Source organism: Electrona antarctica (assembly GCF_951216825.1).
Source record: "Electrona antarctica genome assembly, chromosome: 3".
NCBI classification, from domain to species: domain Eukaryota; kingdom Metazoa; phylum Chordata; class Actinopteri; order Myctophiformes; family Myctophidae; genus Electrona; species Electrona antarctica.
This window is the reverse complement of record NC_136808.1, coordinates 20,299,162-20,319,902: the sequence shown is the minus strand read 5'-3', so window position 1 is coordinate 20,319,902 and position 20,741 is coordinate 20,299,162. Positions and strand designations below refer to the sequence as shown.

The 20,741-nt window shown below is 44.8% G+C and overlaps 1 protein-coding gene across 1 annotated transcript in view; it reads left to right on the top strand.

The window, feature by feature from the left end:
- crtc3 (CREB regulated transcription coactivator 3) overlaps positions 1 to 19,250 on the top strand; it is a 56,261-nt gene extending 37,011 nt beyond the window's left edge. The window contains exons 7-15 of the mRNA XM_079497111.1: positions 6,698 to 6,736; positions 7,491 to 7,576; positions 7,977 to 8,026; positions 8,648 to 8,868; positions 10,561 to 10,835; positions 11,470 to 11,718; positions 12,372 to 12,455; positions 15,868 to 16,078; positions 16,765 to 19,250. Of these exons, the coding sequence (XP_079353237.1) occupies positions 6,698 to 6,736; positions 7,491 to 7,576; positions 7,977 to 8,026; positions 8,648 to 8,868; positions 10,561 to 10,835; positions 11,470 to 11,718; positions 12,372 to 12,455; positions 15,868 to 16,078; positions 16,765 to 16,964 (1,415 nt within the window). The 3' untranslated portion in view covers positions 16,965 to 19,250. The remainder of the gene's footprint in view (positions 1 to 6,697; positions 6,737 to 7,490; positions 7,577 to 7,976; positions 8,027 to 8,647; positions 8,869 to 10,560; positions 10,836 to 11,469; positions 11,719 to 12,371; positions 12,456 to 15,867; positions 16,079 to 16,764) is intronic.
- Positions 19,251 to 20,741: the final 1,491 nt, after the last annotated feature.

Sequence of the window (20,741 nt, the reverse complement as noted above, 5' to 3'; positions counted from 1 at the left end):
ATCCTATATTCAACTGCCAATAACTATAGAGACTCTCCTCTTTCCTTTGAGATATTTGCTGTTTACATCACAGAACAAAATATTCTGTGGGTCTTGAAAGATGAGAAAAAACGCTGTGGGGCAGCAGCCTGTTCTAGAGAAACTCCAGCACTTAATGAGTTAAAAGACCATAGTGGTGGTCTGACATGTTCAGCCCACTGACAATGACTCATGTTTACTTGACCTTACTGTGTGTGCTGTTCTTTGGATACCATTCATCTCAGTACGTTATGAAAATCTACCTTCTTTTTCTGAAGGTTTTCTGAAAATGCATGTTTTCCCTGCAGGTGTTATTCACTGATTAGCCTTGCTAATGGGGCAAAGATATGACTAAAACCAAATGGAATTTTATTCAAAAGTCTGACGACGCCAACATTTGCTGTCATACTTCCGGCCTGCAGGGAATCATACCAGGGACTCGATCCCCGGTGACAGAGACCATGTGGCACACTGCCATTCGGGTCAGCCCTAAACGTGACATTTAAAAGTGGAACAGTACAGTACAGTTCGCACGGTGCTTCTATATTGTGTTCATATCTTGGAGATCATGGCATAGTTTATGGTGTTTGTGTTTCTCTCTCTCCGTCACTCATTAACAGAGAACACACTCCATCCATTTACCACCTTTCACACTGTCAGACGTATCGACTCGTCGGTGCTATATTTCACCTCCATAGAGTTTGCATTTCATACCATCGAAGACCTTCATGCACTTAAAACACAAGTTGAAATATACACACACGTCCTACTTGCCGTATGTACTTCAAGCTTCCTCATACTGGCATATACCCCCTTACCTACCGCCCCTCATATTGGCATATACCCCCTTACCTACCGCCCCTCATACTGGCATATACCCCCTTACCTACCGCCCCTCATACTGGCATATACCCCCTTACCTACCGCCCCTCATACTGGCATATACCCCCTTACCTACCGCCCCAAACAGATTCATATACCCCCTTACCTACCGCCCCAAACAGATTCATACACCCCCTTACCTACCGCCCATACACCCCCTTACCTACCGCCCCAAACAGACTGGCATATACCCCCTTACCTACCGCCCCAAACAGATTCATACACCCCCTTACCTACCGCCCATACACCCCCTTACCTACCGCCCCAAACAGACTGGCATATACCCCCTTACCTACCGCCCCAAACAGACTGGCATATACCCCCTTACCTACCGCCCCAAACAGATTCATACACCCCCTTACCTACCGCCCATACACCCCCTTACCTACTGGCATATACCCCCTTACCTACCGCCCCAAACAGACTGGCATATACCCCCTTACCTACCGCCCCAAACAGATTCATACACCCCCTTACCTACCGCCCATACACCCCCTTACCTACTGGCATATACCCCCTTACCTACCGCCCCAAACAGACTGGCATATACCCCCTTACCTACCGCCCATACACCCCCTTACCTACCGCCCCAAACAGACTGGCATATACCCCCTTACCTACCGCCCCAAACAGATTCATACACCCCCTTACCTACCGCCCATACACCCCCTTACCTACTGGCATATACCCCCTTACCTACCGCCCCAAACAGACTGGCATATACCCCCTTACCTACCGCCCCAAACAGACTGGCATATACCCCCTTACCTACCGCCCCAAACAGATTCATATACCCCCTTACCTACCGCCCCAAACAGACTGGCATATACCCCCTTACCTACCGCCCCAAACTGATTCATATACCCCCTTACCTACCGCCCCAAACAGACTGGCATATACCCCCTTACCTACCGCCCCAAACTGATTCATATACCCCCTTACCTACCGCCCCAAACAGACTGGCATATACCCCCTTACCTACCGCCCCAAACTGATTCATATACCCCCTTACCTACCGCCCCAAACAGATTCATATACCCCCTTACCTACCGCCCCAAACAGATTCATATACCCCCTTACCTACCGCCCCAAACAGATTCATATACCCCCTTAACCTACCGCCCCAAACAGATCCTTACCTACCGCCCCAAACAGATCCTTACCTACCGCCCCAAACAGATTAATATACCCCCTTACCTACCGCCCCAAACAGATTCTGCATGAGAGGGAGAGCATGAAGCGTGGGTACATTTGGCAGTGTGTGTGATCGTGTTGTCAACTTTATCACATCTCGGATCTGGCCAACCATGAGGTGGATCGGGGCGTTTCTCCTTCACTGGATTACTACCCTCTTTGTTTAGCCAGCAAGTTTAAACAGGATATTGGCTAAAGCTCCGGGCAAAGTGTGAGTTTCAAATGCAAACAGAATCAATGCTTAGACGTCGCTTTTGGCTAATTGGCTCACCTTAACCCATTTTCACGATTTTTCAAAAATAGCAGACCTACAAGCTCGTAGCGCACCACTCGGTGGCGCGCTAAGAGCTTGTAGATCTGCTATTTTTCAATAGCTAAATTACAACTTAATGTTTAAAACTCCAAAAGGGGTTCCCGCCCAAAATGGGTTAAATCAAACTGGAGTAGTAGGACTGACTGTGTGTCTGTGTGGTATGAACCTGTGTGTGATGTTACAGAGTTGGTGTCGAAGTGTCCTTGAGCAAGACACTGAACCCCAAATTGCTCCCGATGTGCTGGTTGGTGCCTTGCATGGTTTCCCCTGTCATCGGTGTATGAATGTGTGTGTGAATGTAATGCACAATCTATGTAAAGAGCCTTGGATAAAGGCGCTATATAAATGCACCATTTTACCTTTTTTGTTTTTACTGCCAAAATCACAAGAGGATGCTATGATATAACCTGCTCTCAATGAGGAGATTGATTTTAAAACCTTCTTGTAAATAGCTGAAGTGTCGACACAGATTTTGTTCAACATGGAGTTCTTTGTCAGGCATGCCCAAATATGGAGTCTATGCAGATGTCAGAATGATGTCAGAACAGGCCAGCTCCATATATGGAGTTCTAGGGGTGAACAGGTGCAGAGCCCGGGCAGAGGTCTTTTGTGGTGGTTCTGGACAACCATGGATCCGACCGACTCGACACCGGGCACTGCACTCCCTGTGGGGGTGTGGATACCCGTTCCACCCATTTGCCTGTGTCCCTCTTATGCCCATATATGGTGATTTCTGTACCTGTCTCTCTGTGTCCCTATGGAGTTCTGTGTCATGTATGCCCAAATAAAGGGGCCAGTGAAGCTTTCCAACGTTGAAGCACTGGGCCCTAGCGGTAAGAGGAGGGACTGCAGGCGGACCCGTGGAAGTATGACGAGGAAACCCTGTGCAGCTGGGCTTTAACGTTGAGCGTGTTTGCACTTCCGCATTTTGGGCACCAAATTGAAAAAAGGCGGAAGTAGACGGTCCTTCCGGGTGCTTCAAAGCGCCACTGAGCAACTTCCACTGACATGAATAGCGGGGGGAGGGGCGGAGCTTCGCGCCAGATCAGTCTCTATCCTTTTATATACTCTATGGCCCAAATATGGAGTGTTGTGATGTCAGAACAGGCCAGATCCATATATGGACCCTGGGCATGCAGGGGCCCTGTCCAGACCCCGGGCAGAGGCCTTTTGTGGTGGTTCTGGACAACAGTGGGTCCGACCGTCTTAACATTGGGCACTGCACTCCCTATGGGGGTGTGGAACACGTGTGTCTAATTTGAAGTCGGTTGAGCGAACGGTTCTCGAGTTGCATTCATTACAGCCGTACACACATACAGACCGAGACGTGGTGCATTTATAGATAGATGTTGTCCATGATTTTTAGTCGTCAGGCAGGAAAACACGAGCTGGAATCAGAAGTACCGACCGAAAGCGAAAGTAATTCCCACGATCATAATTTTAGAGCCTACCCAATAAAATCCTTCATGCTGTTCATGCTGCTCCAGAGACTATTTAGCGTCTGCATACTGTTGTCCCACAAGGAAATTCTATTTTATTGGGTAGGCCCTAAGATTATGATCGTGGGGAGTTATTTTGGGTAGTTCTTATTCCGGTTGTAGTTTCCTGGGGACCACCTGGAACCCCCTCAAGGACCACTGGTGGACCCCAGACCACTGGTTGAGAACTACTGTTTTACTAACCTTGCGTCACCAGGCAGACCACTATAAAACGAATAAACCTGTCATCATAACATCAGACCCACGGCATCTCGCTGGCTTTAGCTCTTCTTCCGTTATTATTTTACTATTATTACTTGTGCAAGCAGAGTGTGCAAGTAATGTTATCAGTCAGGTGCTACGATGCGTATGTCCCTTAGCAGCATATGATATGATATGACGTGATATGCTGGCACGAAGCTGACCGTGCAGGTATGTTTTCCGTCATGCTACGAAGCATATGTCCCATGACGTGATGAAGATATGTACCAATTTAAATGTCCCTTAGAATGCATATGATATGACGTCATATGCTGGCCCCGGACATACGGAAGCAGACCGTGCAGGTATGTTTTCCGCGGATGTCCTATGACGTGATGAAGTTTATGTACCAATGCCAGGGTATAATTGGTTTATGATGGTGACGTAATGATGATATGTTTCAGTGTCAGGTGGATTAAAAAAAAGGAACATACCGTACGCATCAAACCACCCGAGTACCAACATTATACCACTAATCACTCAGAAATTACATATGCATACATATAGACATATACACATATATAGACATATGAGCATATGCTGTGATGAATATATGTACCAATGCCAGGGTATAATTGGTGACGTAACGATGACATGTTTCAGTGTCGGGTGGACTAAAGGTAATGCCCCTATGTATACATGTATGTAATCTGACACCACTGCCATAACAGGCATAAGTAATCATTACCATACTTCAAAATACTACTTTTTCTCCTCCAAAAGCAAGCTACGTAGCAAATAGCTAAACCTAATAATTCAATATTGCAAATGTTCTTTCACAGAGAGGCTGAGATTTGAAAGTTTGTAGCGGTCTCTACAGTACTTCCACGCTCTGCTTGCGCACCAGTAGGCCATTTATGGCCTACTAGTGTGCAACAAGCAAGTAGGCACTCGACAGAGTGCAGTTCTAGTTTTAATTATTTCCCCCCTCCCCCCCTAAATATGAAGCGGTTGAGCCCAAAACCGATTTTTAACATTGGTCCGGTTCCGTCACCACCAGCTTATGGGATCTTTTCAAGCCCCTCCATTTACCTCGGTTAAAAGCAGGATTTTCAAAGCCCCATAACTCTGCTTCAACGTTCGCTGTCCATGGTAATCCTGATTCATCCGATGTTCGGATGTCATTTGTGACTTTGTGTCGCATCGCTCCCTACATGTAAACACATTTCTGGCGAAAGGTAAAATTAGCTAATGCTAATGATAGTCGACCCTTGCAATGATAGTCTGCAGTCTTGTACAGCGGAACTGAACAAACATAAGGCTGGCACAGCTTAACTACACTTCTGCCGCCACCTAGTGGTAAAACACAAATGTAGTTCCCAGATGTTGACACCCCCCCCACCCCCCCATACATCCCATATGGCTACTTATTAGTATACAGTAGATCCCATAAGCCGGAGGGACAGGACAGACTTTCGTTCCACAGCAACAGGGGATGCCTGGAAGGAAGAAAAGTGATATACTGTAGGTTTGTTGTATTCAAACCTACTGGTATGTCTGATACACTATGTACACACACACACACACACACACACACACACACACACACACACACACACACACACAGGGGTGAATGCATGATCTCCCGGCAGAGATAATGCCACCCCCCAAAAAGCATATACAGGAACAGGAAATGTTACGGTTAAATAGCAGAGTTCGACCCGGAACAAAGAAGAAAGACAAAAGGGAGATGTTGGAGGAGTTCATATCTGGCATCCGGCCCCCGCTATGTGGAAGAGGAGAAAGGGCTTCTTTGTGGCATGGGAAAACAATGGCCCTCTCTTTATTCCTACCCTGTCTGTGGTCACCCCTCCCCTACACACACACACACACACACACACACACACACACACACACACACACACACACACACCACTCTATGGCTGTGATCCATGATAATGCCCAGATGTTGTGTTTATGAAACAGCACAGTATAATTGCAGTGTTTGTTTTTGCTGAAGGGACCGTTTCTGTTGAAAGGGCTGATTAATATGTCAGAGATGCTGGATAATTTCTAACAGCTGGTGAACCTTTAATATCCTCTAACTCACTGCTTCCCAAACAGTGGGTCGAGACCCATTTGGGGGTAAATTTGTATGGGTTATATGACTTGAGTATTATTATTTTTGAGTGGTGTAAACCACTCCTACGACTGGCTTTGTTAGTTTACGTGTCTGTCTGTCTGTCTGTCTGTTCGTACCAAAAAATGAGCATGGTTGCTACGGTCACCCAGTTCACCCGGGTGTGATTTCATTACGTCAGACATTACGTCAGACCACAGCTGATCAGGCTATATAAGACCTTACACCACTCAGTTCACACGGGTGTGATTTTTTCCCTACATTTAAAAATCCGATCTAGAAGCTCACAAGGTGGCGTGAAGCGTCGCGTTGTGCGCTTTTGGAGTCTCGACCTGGAAAACCACTGCTTTTAACTGTCCTCTGCTTTTGTCCTCCCTCTCCCTCTCTCTCTCTCTCTCTCTCTCTCTCTCTCTCTCTCTCTCTCTCTCTCTCTCTCTCTCTCTCTCTCTCTCTCTCTCTCTCTCTCTGCAGCCAGTGTGAACGAAGCAGAGGATGTCTGTCAGGATGACAGTGAGTTGAACTTTTCCTTCGGTTACCAGTGATGTAAAGTAACTTACTACTGTATAAGTACATTTACTGAAGTACAATGTTACTTTACTTGAGTATTTCTATTTCCATTGTTCGATACTTAATACTTCTACCTCCCAGAGGGAAATATTGTATTTTTACTTCCTCTCATTTGGTTGCATTTGTACACTCATTGAGTTACAAATGGATAAATTAACAGTATTTTACCGTGTACGTATGCATGCGCGCGCACACACACAAACACACACGCACACGCATGTCAGAAAAACTACTAAGAAGAGCTTGGAGGCTTTAAGCCACCCGAATATCATCATCTTTACTCTGCTTTGTGACTGCTCTGCTCTGTACTTATGTATTTGTATTTGTTAATGTTTCGAAACTATTTATTCCTCATACTTCATTACGATAGGTCAATTACTCGTTTATTATGCATTATAGTCTGGTGTTTGTTTTATTGATATGTCTTGCTTTTTGTTTGTGTCTGTCTATTTATATATATATATTATAATGAAAAAAACATGACATAAATGTAATGTGCTATAAAGTAACAGTGTAGTTCAGGGGTGCCGTGGATGAAAAAGTTATTTACAGTGGTGACCTGAGACGAGACATTTGGGAACTGTAATTGGTCTCTGTATAATGTAGTATAATGTGATGTGTGTATCTTTCTGTGTTGCAGTTTTCTCCTTCCCCTCGCTGGCTAACTAAGTGATGTGTGTATCTTTCTGTGTTGCAGTTTTCTCCTTCCCCTCGCTGGCTAACGAAGAGAGTCTGATTGGTGTCAATAAGCCACTGCCCAAGCAGCTGTGGGAGGCTAAGAAGGTAGGTTCTGCTTACTTCACTTCATTAAGCTGTGTAGACTGTCCATTAACCACTTAACCATATTAGACTCTCAGAGTACGACAAATGGAGAAAATATCATTAAAGTAAACTAAAGTAAAGTAAAATGGTGACCCACATTGTTTCTAGGTTTGGGGTTATGTGAGATCATGTGCAGAGTAAATTATACGTCTAAATGTTTTCTTTTGGATTGACAAGACATTATGAATTCCTGGAGAGTGAACATAACTAAAAATGGATCAGTGTGTCTTTGAATTTGTGAGGAACTTTTGTTTTGGTCGTTAAATGGGTTTAATAGGGTTAGTATTTTGGAATACTTTTTTAGTCCTGAAGTTATGAATAGCAGAATGTCAGTTCACTCGACGTTCATTTTCTCTTGCAGGTCCAATCCCTTGCCTCTCGACCTAAATCCTGTGAAGTGCCTGGTATCAAGTAAGTCTGAACTGGAAATGTCAGGCTCTACAGCACTGTTTCACAAACTGTGTCACGCACACATTTTTATGGGTCCCTTTTTTTTGTTTCCTACATTTTGTTTTTAATTATTGTTCATACTTTTTTATCCATTCTAAGCTGATTGGTTTCTAGGGCAAGAAGAAGAGGTGGTACAGAGTAGGCATAAGTTCTACTGCTTGTTATCTTGATTTAGAAAGTAAACATAAAGCCCTGTAGTGCAACTATAATGTTAGTGGACCAAAATCTTATGATATTTAGTCAACTAAAACTAGACTAAAACATTTCAGATGACTAAAATGTGACTAAAACTAAATACAATTTTATTCAAAAGACCATGACTAAAACTAAATACAAATTTGCTGTCAAATGAACACTGATACCCCCCTGTCAGGTGATAATAAGCAGCCTGCTCACTCCTCATGCATTGAAGGAAGCATGAGCTCAGTTCGGGGCTCTCCCCAGGTTTGCAGAGGGAGCGTGGCGCCCAGGATTACAGCTTAGGCAATTGGCACCGGGTGGAAAAAAAGGTGTTACAAAACCGTGGGATAAAAATCTAAATGAATAAATAAATAGCTGTTATTGATTGCTCTTGTCTTGCAGCATATTCCCCTCCCCAGAGCAGAGCGTCGGGCTGTCCCACTACCAGGGCTCTCTGAACACGGGCGGCTCCCTGCCGGACCTCACCAACCTGCACTTCCCCTCGCCGATGTCCACGCCGCTGGACCCCGAGGACAACGGGGGCTACGCCAACCTCAGCGGGGGCAGCAGCACGGGGAACCTGCCCGCCGCCATGATGCACCTGGGCATCGGCAACTCTCAGGGTGAGACGTGTGTGTGTGTGTGTGCGTGTGTGTGTGTGTGTGTGTGTGTGTGTATACGTGGATGTGCTCAGGTGTGTGATGTTGTTTAAACATATGGTGGGTGGTTTAAATACATGTTTTGCATTTGTAGGAAAGCTATCTTTACAAGTGCCATACTGGTGTTCTGTCCATGCAGCACTTCTAAACAATTAAAGGGCTAGTTCAGATTTTGGGACTTAAAGCTGTAGGAAATACTTGCCAATAATATAGTGGCTGCAAATTTGGTGGGGGTCACTATGGGTTCTATCATGGATGTTGGGTCTGATATTGGTCTGGCACTCCTCGGTTTGTATTACCTTTCGCTCACCCAAGAGTTGTGGGTGGCCAATCATAGCCCACAATTCAAAGTGAGACTTTTTTGCTGCGACGTTGGAATCCGTTTGTAACCGCTCCTTGGGGGGAAAAAATCTTCCACACCGAAGTTCCAGACTAATATTTACACAGTGAAATTAGTCTGGCCAAAGTGGCCATGGCAGGCTAGTTCCCATGTCCCTCCTCTGTTCTATGCGTGTGTGTGTGTGTGTGTGTGTGTGTGTGGCAGAGTGCTGGCCGTGTGGTCCTTATTGGGTCTGTTCTCTCTCCCATCATGTCCCTCCTCTCTGCCAGCCAGCAGCACATTAGTCTCTCTGTCTCTATCTCCGAACAGACTCACTCTGAACGCTCCCGCCTAATCTGATCACATCCTCCTCTAAACCCCTCTTAGCCTTCCCTCCCCTCGTGTGTGTGTGTGTGTGTGTGTGTGTGTGTGTGTGTGTGTGTGTGTGTGTGTGTGTGTGTGTGTGTGTGTGTGTGTGTGTGTGTGTGTGTGTGTGTGTGTGTGTGTGTGTGTGTGTGTGTGTGTGTGTGTGGCCTACCATGTTGAAAACAGTACAACTTGACTGAGCTCCAAAGTGCCACGCATGAACCTTGACCTCTTCTGTTTGGCTCGCTCCAAACAGCTCTTTTATTTTGCTCTGTTTTCCCCTCTGTTCTTTCTCTCACATTTTCTCTCTCTCACAATAAAGTCTAGTGTTTTTGGGGGCGGGGATTGGCACATAATGCTGGAAAACCTAGTACACTACATGCACTCCATCATAACTTCCATGCATTCCCTTTTAGTCTCTAAAGACCCATATCTGCCCTGGATTCTCAGTTTTCTTCTTTTCCTTATTAGTCGTGTGTGTGTGTGGAGGGGGGGGGGGGGGTCAGTACATGTTGCCACAACAAAGCGTTGGGCTGACGAGGTCCTGTTGTTCTGTGTTCATTTTGTTGAAATGTTAAGGAGCGACTAATGGAGAAGAGATCCAGTAGAACCAAAAGACAAGTCAGTTTTTATGGTTGGTTTGTGCTCGGGTGTTGTGCTCTGAAAATTGCAGATCTACAAGCCTTGGGAGGTTGTAGATCGGCTATTTTCAGCATGCAACCAAGTGTAAAATCAGCCATTACGACGCCAAGGCCTGCCAAGATACATTTTAGTCGACTAAATCAACTGTAGATATAGTCAACTAAAATCTCACGATATTTAGTCGACTAAAACTAGACAATAACTAAAACCTTTCAGATGACTGTCTAAAATATGACTAAAACTAAATGACTAAAGACTACGACTAACTAAACTAAATCAAAATGTGCCGTCAAAATCAACACGTGTCTTGTCTTTCCCCACGCACACAGGCTTGTCGTCATCTCTGAGCAACCCCTCCATCCAGGCCTCCCTCACCAATCAGCTGCACTCGTCCCTCAGCAACCCCTCCATCCATTCCTCCCTGCGTCTGTCCTCGCTGTCCAGCGGCGGCCCGCCACCGGGGGCAGGCATGAGCAGCTCGCCGCGGCGGCGCCCCGCTCCCATCAGCCCCCTCACCCTGTCGCCTGGTGTGGAGCAGCGCCGCGGCCTGGCCAAGCAGCTGTCGCCCACCACCATGTCCCCCGCGCTCTCGCCCATCACACAGGTACAGGCGGTCCAGTGGTGGACAGTATACTATATGCAGTGGTGGAAAAAGTACTGAAATGTTTTACTGAAGTAAACGTATCAATACTGCAATGTAGAAATACTAGTTTGGAATTAAAAACAAAAATGACATGAGTAAAAGTACAAAAGTATTGGTATCAAAATGTAACAAAGGTAGAAAGTACTCATTATGCAGAATGTCCCATTTCACAAGTTTTCAAATGTATAAAATGCTTAATCGTTAGAAAAAATAGCTCTATATAGCTCTGAGCTCTACAAGCTCACAATGTGAGTGCCTAAATGTATATAGGATTAAGGTGATTACCGGTAATGTTTGTTTTTGTAATACCAGTAATAATCAAAATTTACAAAGTAACTAGTAACGTTACGCCATTGGCAGGGAATGAGAGATCGTTACACCCCTTATAATTAGCCTATATGAAGAGCCTGTAGATCTGCTATTTTAGGAGAATGTTCACCCCTTGAATAGCAATGCTAGGGTTGAAATAGCAAAGGGTTCGCTTAGCGAAGGGTCCATTATGATAGGAAACAGCATAGACTCCAGGGTCAAGGAAGGAATAGTGCTTCCGCTCCACCCCCTAGTGACTCCCCCTGCTTGTACTGTCCTGTTTTAGGGCGTTGCCTTGGATACCAACAGCATGCCAATGGAGCCACCTCCCCCTTATCCGCTGTATCAGCAGTCCCAGCATGCCGTGGGCCAGGGGCAGCAGCGACAACAACAACACCAGCAACACCAGCAGCAACATCAACAACATCAACAACAACAACAACATCAACAGCAGCAACAACATCATCATCAACAACATCAACAACAACCTGTTTCCCCTCTGCACAACATTGCACTTGACTTTACTGGCAGCCCCGTAAGTGTCCATGTGTCTTCGTGTCTATTATGTCAAAGTCTATTAACTAATAAATCCCAATACTCGAATGTATAGATATTAATTTGCTTTTGTGGTGAGGAGACTCTCCCAACCCACTTGGAGCAAGGATCAGTGTAGTGAGGATACATCAAGTGTGTCTTTCATGTAACCTTTGCGGACGTTTTTGTCCGAATGCGTGACGTATAAATTCTCCTGAGGAAGAGCTAGTATGCACGAAACATCAGCTTGGTGCCAATTCAATAAATCACTGGAGGAGCTCGATGCAGTGTGAAATGACTATTATTATTATTACCCTTATTATTATTATTTATTTTATTATTATTTATTTTTGAAGAGTGGTTCTGTCCAGCATTTGGTATTTTCTAACTTGTTTACTTTGTGTTTTCAGAAGTCAAATAATGTTATCAGTCAATGCTACACATTGTGTTTGGTTGCAACAAGCATGGGTCGTAATTTCTCGGTTATTGCTTCAAATGTTAGCTAGCTGTACACAGTACACCATGTCCAGTGGTGTAGTCTACCATTATAGACTATATACGTAGTATGCCGAGGTTTTTGGAAAATACGTATAACGTCTGCTAATCATTTCATCGATTGATCACGCGTGTTCTTTTTTCTTGTGCCTCTGACAGCACAACAACATGGCGGGATTCTTCAGTGATCCCTTCATGGAGTCTCAGTTCTCCAGCCGCCAGGGGAAAACCCTGCCTTATCAGGTACAGCCCTACACTACTAACCTGCCTTATCAGGTACAGCCCTACACTACTAACCCTACACTACTAACCTGCCTTATCAGGTACAGCCCTACACTACTAACCCTGCCTTATCAGGTACAGTCCTACACTACTAACCTGCCTTATCAGGTACAGCCCTACACTACTAACCTGCCTTATCAGGTACAGCCCTACACTACTAACCCTGCCTTTTCAGGTACAGCCCTACACTACTAACCCTACACTACTAACCCTGCCTTATCAGGTACAGCCCTACACTACTAACCCTACACTACTAACCTGCCTTATCAGGTACAGCCCTACACTACTAACCTGCCTTATCAGGTACAGCCCTACACTACTAACCTGCCTTATCAGGTACAGCCCTACACTACTAACCTGCCTTATCAGGTACAGCCCTACACTACTAACCCTACACTACTAACCCTGCTTTATCAGGTACAGTCCTACACTACTAACCCTGCTTTATCAGGTACAGCCCTACACTACTAACCCTAATATCAGGTACAGCCCTACACTACTAACCCTGCTTTATCACGTACAGCCCTACACTACTAACCCTAATATCAGGTACAGCCCTACACTACTAACCCTGCCTTATCAGGTACAGCCCTACACTACTAACCCTACACTACTAACCTGCCTTATCAGGTACAGCCCTACACTACTAACCTGCCTTATCAGGTACAGCCCTACACTACTAACCTGCCTTATCAGGTACAGCCCTACACTACTAACCCTGCTTTATCAGGTACAGCCCTACACTACTAACCCTGCCTTATCAGGTACAGCCCTACACTACTAACCTGCCTTATCAGGTACAGCCCTACACTACTAACCTGCCTTATCAGGTACAGCCCTACACTACTAACCTGCCTTATCAGGTACAGCCCTACACTACTAACCTGCCTTATCAGGTACAGCCCTACACTACTAACCCTACACTACTAACCCTACACTACTAACCCTACACTACTAACCCTGCCTTATCAGGTACAGCCCTACACTACTAACCCTGCCTACTCAGGTATAGTGTTCCGTTTGATATCCTTCTCCTATCACAGCAACTCACGAATCTTGCTGCTGTGTTTGCACATTGTTCTAGTTTTTGTCATTGGTCATGTTTTCAAAATCTCTGTGTGTGTGGTTGTAATCTGTGGGAAGTATGTGTCTCTGATGTCTTGGTACAATGGACAGATGGTTAGGAAGTGTAGCTCGGTTTCCACTTAATTTTGTGTGCAGTGGGTGCACACATCTCTCGGGATACAGGTCTGCCTATGACGGCCTTAATCGATCGCAAGACTGTGCTCACTGAGTCTGTACCTAGTTAAGATTGTTCTTTGTTTTGGGTCGGTCACGGTGCTCAGGTATTCTGCCACTGCGTATTCTCTGTTTAGGGCCAGATAGCATTCTAGTTTACTCTGCTTTTGTGTTGCTTCTTTCCAATGTGTCAGGTAGTTCCTTTTGCTGTTTTATAATTTGGTTTAGTCCAATGGGTTTTCTATCTCGTGGCTGTTTGTGTTTGTGCCTGGAGTTCCAGGGCCAGCTGGCTAAGGGGGCATCTCTCTAGAGTTTTGCTGTGTGTGAGTGCCTTGTTATGGAGTGCATCTAAGTCACTTTCTTTTAGGTGGTTGTAGAACTTAAGTGCTCTCTTTTTTATTTTGATTATGAGTAGGTATCGTCCTAATTCTGCCCTGCATGCATTATTTTGTGTTTTCCGCTGGGTACGGAGAATGGATTTGCAGAATTCTGTGTGTAGGGTCTCGGTTTGGTGTTTATCCCATTTTTCAAGGTCATGGTTTGCTAATGGTCCCCAGATCTCACAACCATAGAGGGAAATTGGTTCTATCACAGAGTCCAGTATTTTAAGCCAGGTTTTAATTGGGATGTCTATTTTGATGTTTCTTTTGATAGCATAGAATGCCCTTCTTGCCTTGTCTCTCAGGTCCTTTACAGCTTGGTTGTAGTTCCCTGTGCTGCTGATGTTTAGGCCAAGGCCAAAGGTCTGCTAATTTTCCTCTGTCAGCCCCAGCTTGTGCTCTACATCTATTCCTCTGTCTATCATTCCTCTCATTCACTGGTGGTCCGGGGACCACCAGTGAAGTGTTAGGCCTTATCATTGCGCACGTTCATGATGCCACGTGAACGCTGTTTCATACGTGAACACGTGCAATGATAGTCAACGGCCAGCGCGTTCACGATTTGGCCCAAATCCATCCCAGAATGCACTCTGTTCCTACCCGGAAGGAGGAGTGAAATCGCCTCATGCGCTTTTGAGCAAGTTAATGCAAGTGGATGGGAGGAGAAATCCGGTGCCGTCTCTATTAATATATACTAGGGGCAGCTGTGGCTCAGGAGGTAGAGCAGGTCGTCCAATGATCCATGGGTCGGCGGTTCGAATCCCGGCTCCTCCTGTCTACATGTCGAAGTGTCCTTGGGCAAGACACTGAACCCCAAATTGCTCCCGATGTGCTGGTTGGTACCTTGCATGGCTTCCGCTGCAATCGGTGTATGAATGTGTGTGTGAATGGGTGAATGTAATGCACAATCTATGTAAAGCGCCTTGGATAAAGGCGCTATATAAATGCACCATTTACCATTTATACTCTAAGGGTATAGTCCTACACTACTGTAGTAGTAACGCTAACCCTGCCATATAAGGTATAGCCCTACAATAGCCACTTGGACACACACACAGACTACTGCAGTATAGCTCCCTTTGTTTGCAATTTATGCTGGGCTGGAAAGCACAAAGTGGAACTGGATGTTCAGCTCATAGTGTGTTGTTGGGGACCCTAGGAGGAATATAGTGGACTCTTTGCTTCTGCATTTAGGGACTGGGGTTTGACTCGTCCAAGGCCGGGTGCACCAACAAAGTGCTCTAGTCGCAGCACTAGTGACTTTGACAGGTTGGTCAGTGCATGTTCAGCAGGTAGCAACACTGTCTAGGATTTATTCCAGAATAAGTTGCCTGTCATTTACAGCACACAATTTAGGCCACAATAAGGGCCTTTCTCAGTCCCACCCCACTCCCATTGTTTACATTGTGCAGAACACATCCATCAAAGCTGTGTTCAGACACAAGACAGGTGTGTTGAATGTGTGAACGCAGCCCAGTAAGGTCATATGTCGACCACGCCCCGATCCCCTCTACCCCACCCCCTACTGGTGCTGCGGCCATCTTGGATCCTAAACACATTGTAAACAATGGGGTGCGAGGCGGGGCCGAGAAAGGCCCTTAGATGCTTTTATCCAACGTTAGTGCAAGATATTCACCACATACAGTGTCACATGCACACCACATACTCAACCTCTTCCAAACGGCACCCCTTCACTCTATATGTAAAATGTTATTCATAAAGTCATGTTTTTTTTTCTCTCTCTCTCTCTCTAGTTGGACCAATTCAACCTGTTGGAGAATGCGATGTGCTCCACGGCAAGCGGTTCTTTCTTCGACTCGTCGTCGCCTTCCTCTCTCTACTATTCCCAGGCGGCCCTCGCAGGGCTGGCTGGTAGCCATGGCAACCTGCAGGATCCCCTACAGATGAGGTCCCACATGATGTTCTCCAACTGCAGCGGAGGAGTTCCCAACATCATCCTGACCGGTGGGTGTGACACTAGTCAATACTACAACATCCTGAACGGTGGGTGTGACACTAGTCAAGTACACTTTCTTTTTTTATAGAAAAGCGGAAAGTCGCTGGCAGACGAAGCTAAACATGGAGGCATAAACAGTGGTGTATGAAGTACTTGAAAACCATACTTGAGTTTTGTACAGATATCTTACTTACATCTGTATTCTAAACTCCAGTAAAGGTTAAAGGTCATAAGACATTATAGCTCACATCAACATGCTTTAGAAATGTACAAAGAATTCAATGTGGTATATCTCACTACGTTCAGAATAATGTAGCTTTCCATTAGTTGTTTATGCCATGCAGCTGGGTAGCTTGACAAAAACTGCATGGCTACATTTCAGTGGCATGTCAACATAAAAGAGCACTACAGATGAGTTTTGAGTGCTTTTCATCCATTAGCTTTTCACAATGTTTGCCTCTATCTTATATTATTTGACTGCTTGACCAGTTTTTATAGTATTAATAGTATATAGTATTAATAATAATAGCTTTTTGATTACTGTTGATGCAGGGGGTCTTAAAGGTTGATAAACTGTCACTTCACTGTGGGGAGTCGGGCCCGACCCTCAGGTTGAGAACCACTGCATTAAATGACTGGCACAGAAATGATTTCTCCCCCCCCCCCATCCTGTCTGTCTGTCTCATCTGTACAGACGACTCCAGTCTGTCAAAGGACATCAGCGCTGCCCTCTCCGCCGTTCCAGAGTGTTTTGACTCGGACGGCTGCTTCCCGCTGGAGGACGAGCTGCGCATCGAGCCGCTCAGCCTTGACGGGCTGAACATGCTCAGTGATCCAGACATGGTACTGCCAGACCCGTCTGTGGAGGACACATTCCGCAGCGACAGACTCTAATCCAAACAACAACGTGTGTGTGGACTGTGTGCCCATACAGAGACTCTCACACTGTAAACACCAGGGATTGTCGGCTTTCTACTTCACACACACACACGCGCACACGGTGAGCTGCAGTACATGTGTGTATTGTAGTGTACAAATTATGCATGCAGACTTGGGGCCGCTGTGCATGCATCCACTGCCAGGATTTGGTAAATGTGATAAATGTGGTAAAAGTAGTGATAACAAGTGCGTGCGCGTGCACGCACACACGCCACACAAAAACACACCCTTTGTCAGAGTAACAGATTTGTGAACAAATGCCGTTTACAAATGCTTTGTTTTAAAATGGCTCTTGCGTGTGTTTACTCGTATTTGTGAACAGTTATCTCTCTCTCTTCACCACTCATTCATCATGAGCACTGACAGCTTGTTTCGTTCAGCCTACATGTCCCAGAGTCCTTGTGTGTGTGACCAACAGACACCCAGAGCACAGTCCCTCAGCTGTCCTGGAAGTCCAGTGGTGGAGGTTACTTTCCACTACCGGTTCAAAATGTAAAAAAATATATATATATTTATATCCAACCCGACCCCACTGTCTCAGACGGCAAGTGCAAGCAGAGTAATCCACAATCCAGCAGCCCCCCCCTCCCCCACCCCCCCATACTCAGCCTGCCGACGCCATGGTTACGCTGTCGCCACAGCGACACACCACCACATGGACCCTGTCACCGTGCTGAATATCACACCAGAGATATTTAGCACTCAATGTTTAATTGCGTACAGCTTGCCCACTGCCTGCATTCATAAATGACCAGTAACCCAGAACACAAGCATTGTAGAATGTAGATAGTTGTGCAGCAGTGGATATAGTGACATGTATGGTGCTAGGGCTCATGTCTCACAGCCCTCTGCCCTCCGTTGGGATAGTCCAGTTATATAATGGTCACGTCATGCCATACCGTACCGTGTGTAATCGCAGTCTCTTGAAAAAACATGAGTAGAAAGAAAGACTTAAAAGGATCTTATCTTTTATGTGCAGAGCATTACTTTTTCAATGCACTTTGCATGTTCAATACCAGAATGTTTTTTCTTTATTATTATTATATTACAAGAACAACCACACTTTTTTGCCACAGCTCTACGTATGTAAGCCTCAACAATTACAGTCTGACAAGAATGTATTTTCAAACTCCCAGGAAAAGGGCAAACTGTTTACAAAGATGATATTTTTTAATAAGTCAATTCAGTAATACTCAAACGAGTATGCAATTTTTACCAAATTTCCGATGAATTGTATAATTCTATAAGATGTGTGAAATGGGATCCTATATATTTTTTGCTTGCATCAGTCTACTCTCAATGGATAAAGCGAACTGACTCCAGATCAGTGTGATTTCTTCCTGGCCAATGAGAGCCATGGCATGTGCAGCGAGGCTCTCCGGCTGCACTGGGACAATGGAAAACATGGAGGAAAAAAGGAATTTTTTTTTTGTAAGCTCAGTTGTTTTGAAAATCTACGTCTATGTATGTATTATTCATTACATAAGAAATGTTTATTTTTCTTGTTATTTTTTACTGACACGTAATACCGCTTGTACTTTTTATTTTAAATCGCGCGTGTTTCAAATGCTACTGTCGATTGATTATTTTTTAAATGTCTGTAATTGACCCCCCCCCCCCCCCCCCCCCCCTTACTGTCAAAGTCAAAAAGAGATTAAGTTGGAGAGCCCACTGTAACACTGTGGCCATAGGATTTGTGTAACTTTGCATTTTTAACACGCTTTATTTTATTTATTGTTTGACTGGCTCACTATTCTGTAAAGTAGACGACGAGTAATATTTTTTACACCTGCGTATTCTGATGATAATGGATGTATTTGTACAACAGATAACCCAAAGATAAAGTTTTAAAGCTGAAATGCTGTGGTAATTTACTACGAAGCCAAAAGATGCTTTGTTACATGAAGAATTGTTTTAATATACACATAAAAAGGTACACACACATTCTCAAGCCACAGGTGGCATGGCATGTTATGTTACAAAGTGTGGGACGAGTAAATCTGCTCTTGTATCATCTGGGCCAACAATAGCAATGTGTTCTTTTTCTTTTCTTCTTTTTTTTGAGCCTGGTAATTACATTACAAAGTTAATTGTAATTGCCAGACACTTTGGTATTTACCGCCCTCTGGTGGTTGTAATACAAAACCAGTCAAGTAAAATGTAATGTCACAAAACTCAAATGTTTTTAATTTGCTCGGGGTAAGTGTAAAAGTTTAAACGATCTCTTGCCTATGCACCTTACAGCTTCTCATTTATAAGAATTGGTGGAATATGTGACCTGTTGAACAGGGACATGTCATACATTATGCAATGTAATCCTTTTTGTATATGAATTTAATAGCAGTTTTCCTCAGGAGACTTATACAGTGGTGCGTGTGTGGACTGTGGAATAACGGCTGAAAGAAACATTAATGGCACTAATAGTGTTGTAGGACTCGAGTGCACATTTTCATTTACTCTGTCTCGTCTCGGTCTCGCACGTAATTTGACTCGGACCAAGGGACTCAGCACTCTTCCCCTACCGAGTCCACTCGAGTCACTAGACACTTGACAGTGTGTCAATGCAATGAAATCAAGTTTATAGACTGCTACGGAGTGCAGCTGACGCGCCTGCTTGCTTTCGCAGTGTGTTTTCTGTATCTATCAAATGTCAAATCAAAATCTGGCCTCTGTCTCGCCTTCCGTCGGTCTCGACTCTGACTCTACCACCTCCCACTCAGTCTTGACTCGCCCCTGAATTTATCAACAGTGATGTCCAGAACATTCGATTTTGTCCTCTATTATAAAAAAATTATATAAGAAAATGTTAATGGGTGGCACAGTGCTGCATGGCGTTGTTTTTCAGTTGTACTACAGGAAGGTGATGTAACTGCTGTTCGACAGGGATTAGATGGGGAGGGGGTCGGAGGTGTCATTTTGGGTGCCAGGGAATGGCAATCACCACCTAGAATTTCAGTTCTTTGGTGGACATTTTGTACACTGTTGTACACATCTCAATCATCTCCATCCAACACGCAAAATGACGCCTCTGGGGAGGGAGGTGGTGTTCTCTTCTCTAACTGGGTTTATATCTCGTCAGGGTCGTCTGCAGTAGGCCTACTTCAGATCTGCTTTGTGTCTTTTTACACCAAAGTGACAATTCTCTGGAAACAGTTATGACTGTTGACGGGTGAGTGTGTCATTTGTTCAACCCATTAAGAACCGAGACAGATCCTAAAACGTAATCTTAATCCTAACTATTTCTATGGCGGTGGTTCTCAAACGTTTTCATGTCAAAGACCCCCTAAATGTATTTTCCCCCCTCATCTCAACACATTTTTGTTCCAGGGCCCCCCAGAAGCAAAGATTTGATTTAAAAAGAATGTTCGCTTTAAAAATGTATACAGATTTGCACACATTTGCAAGATGTTTCAAAAATAGCAGATCTGCAAGCTCATAGCGCTATGAACTTGTAGATCTGCTATTTTTGAATAGCCAAAGTATAAAATAATGGTTAAAATCTAAAATGACACGGATGCTTTCCCGGTCTTAATGGGTTTAAGGTGTAATCACATGACATGCTTGTCTGTTGGACCCACCTTGTGTGAGGGTGCATTTTTATGAAGTGCATCCTGATTCTTCCCCAGCTGAAAAAGCCTGTCTTCTACTGCCTTAAGCTTAATTAATAGGCTACTTTGTTGTACATACTGTCACTCGCTTAAAAATCAACGATTTATATTGGTTTTCACTTGT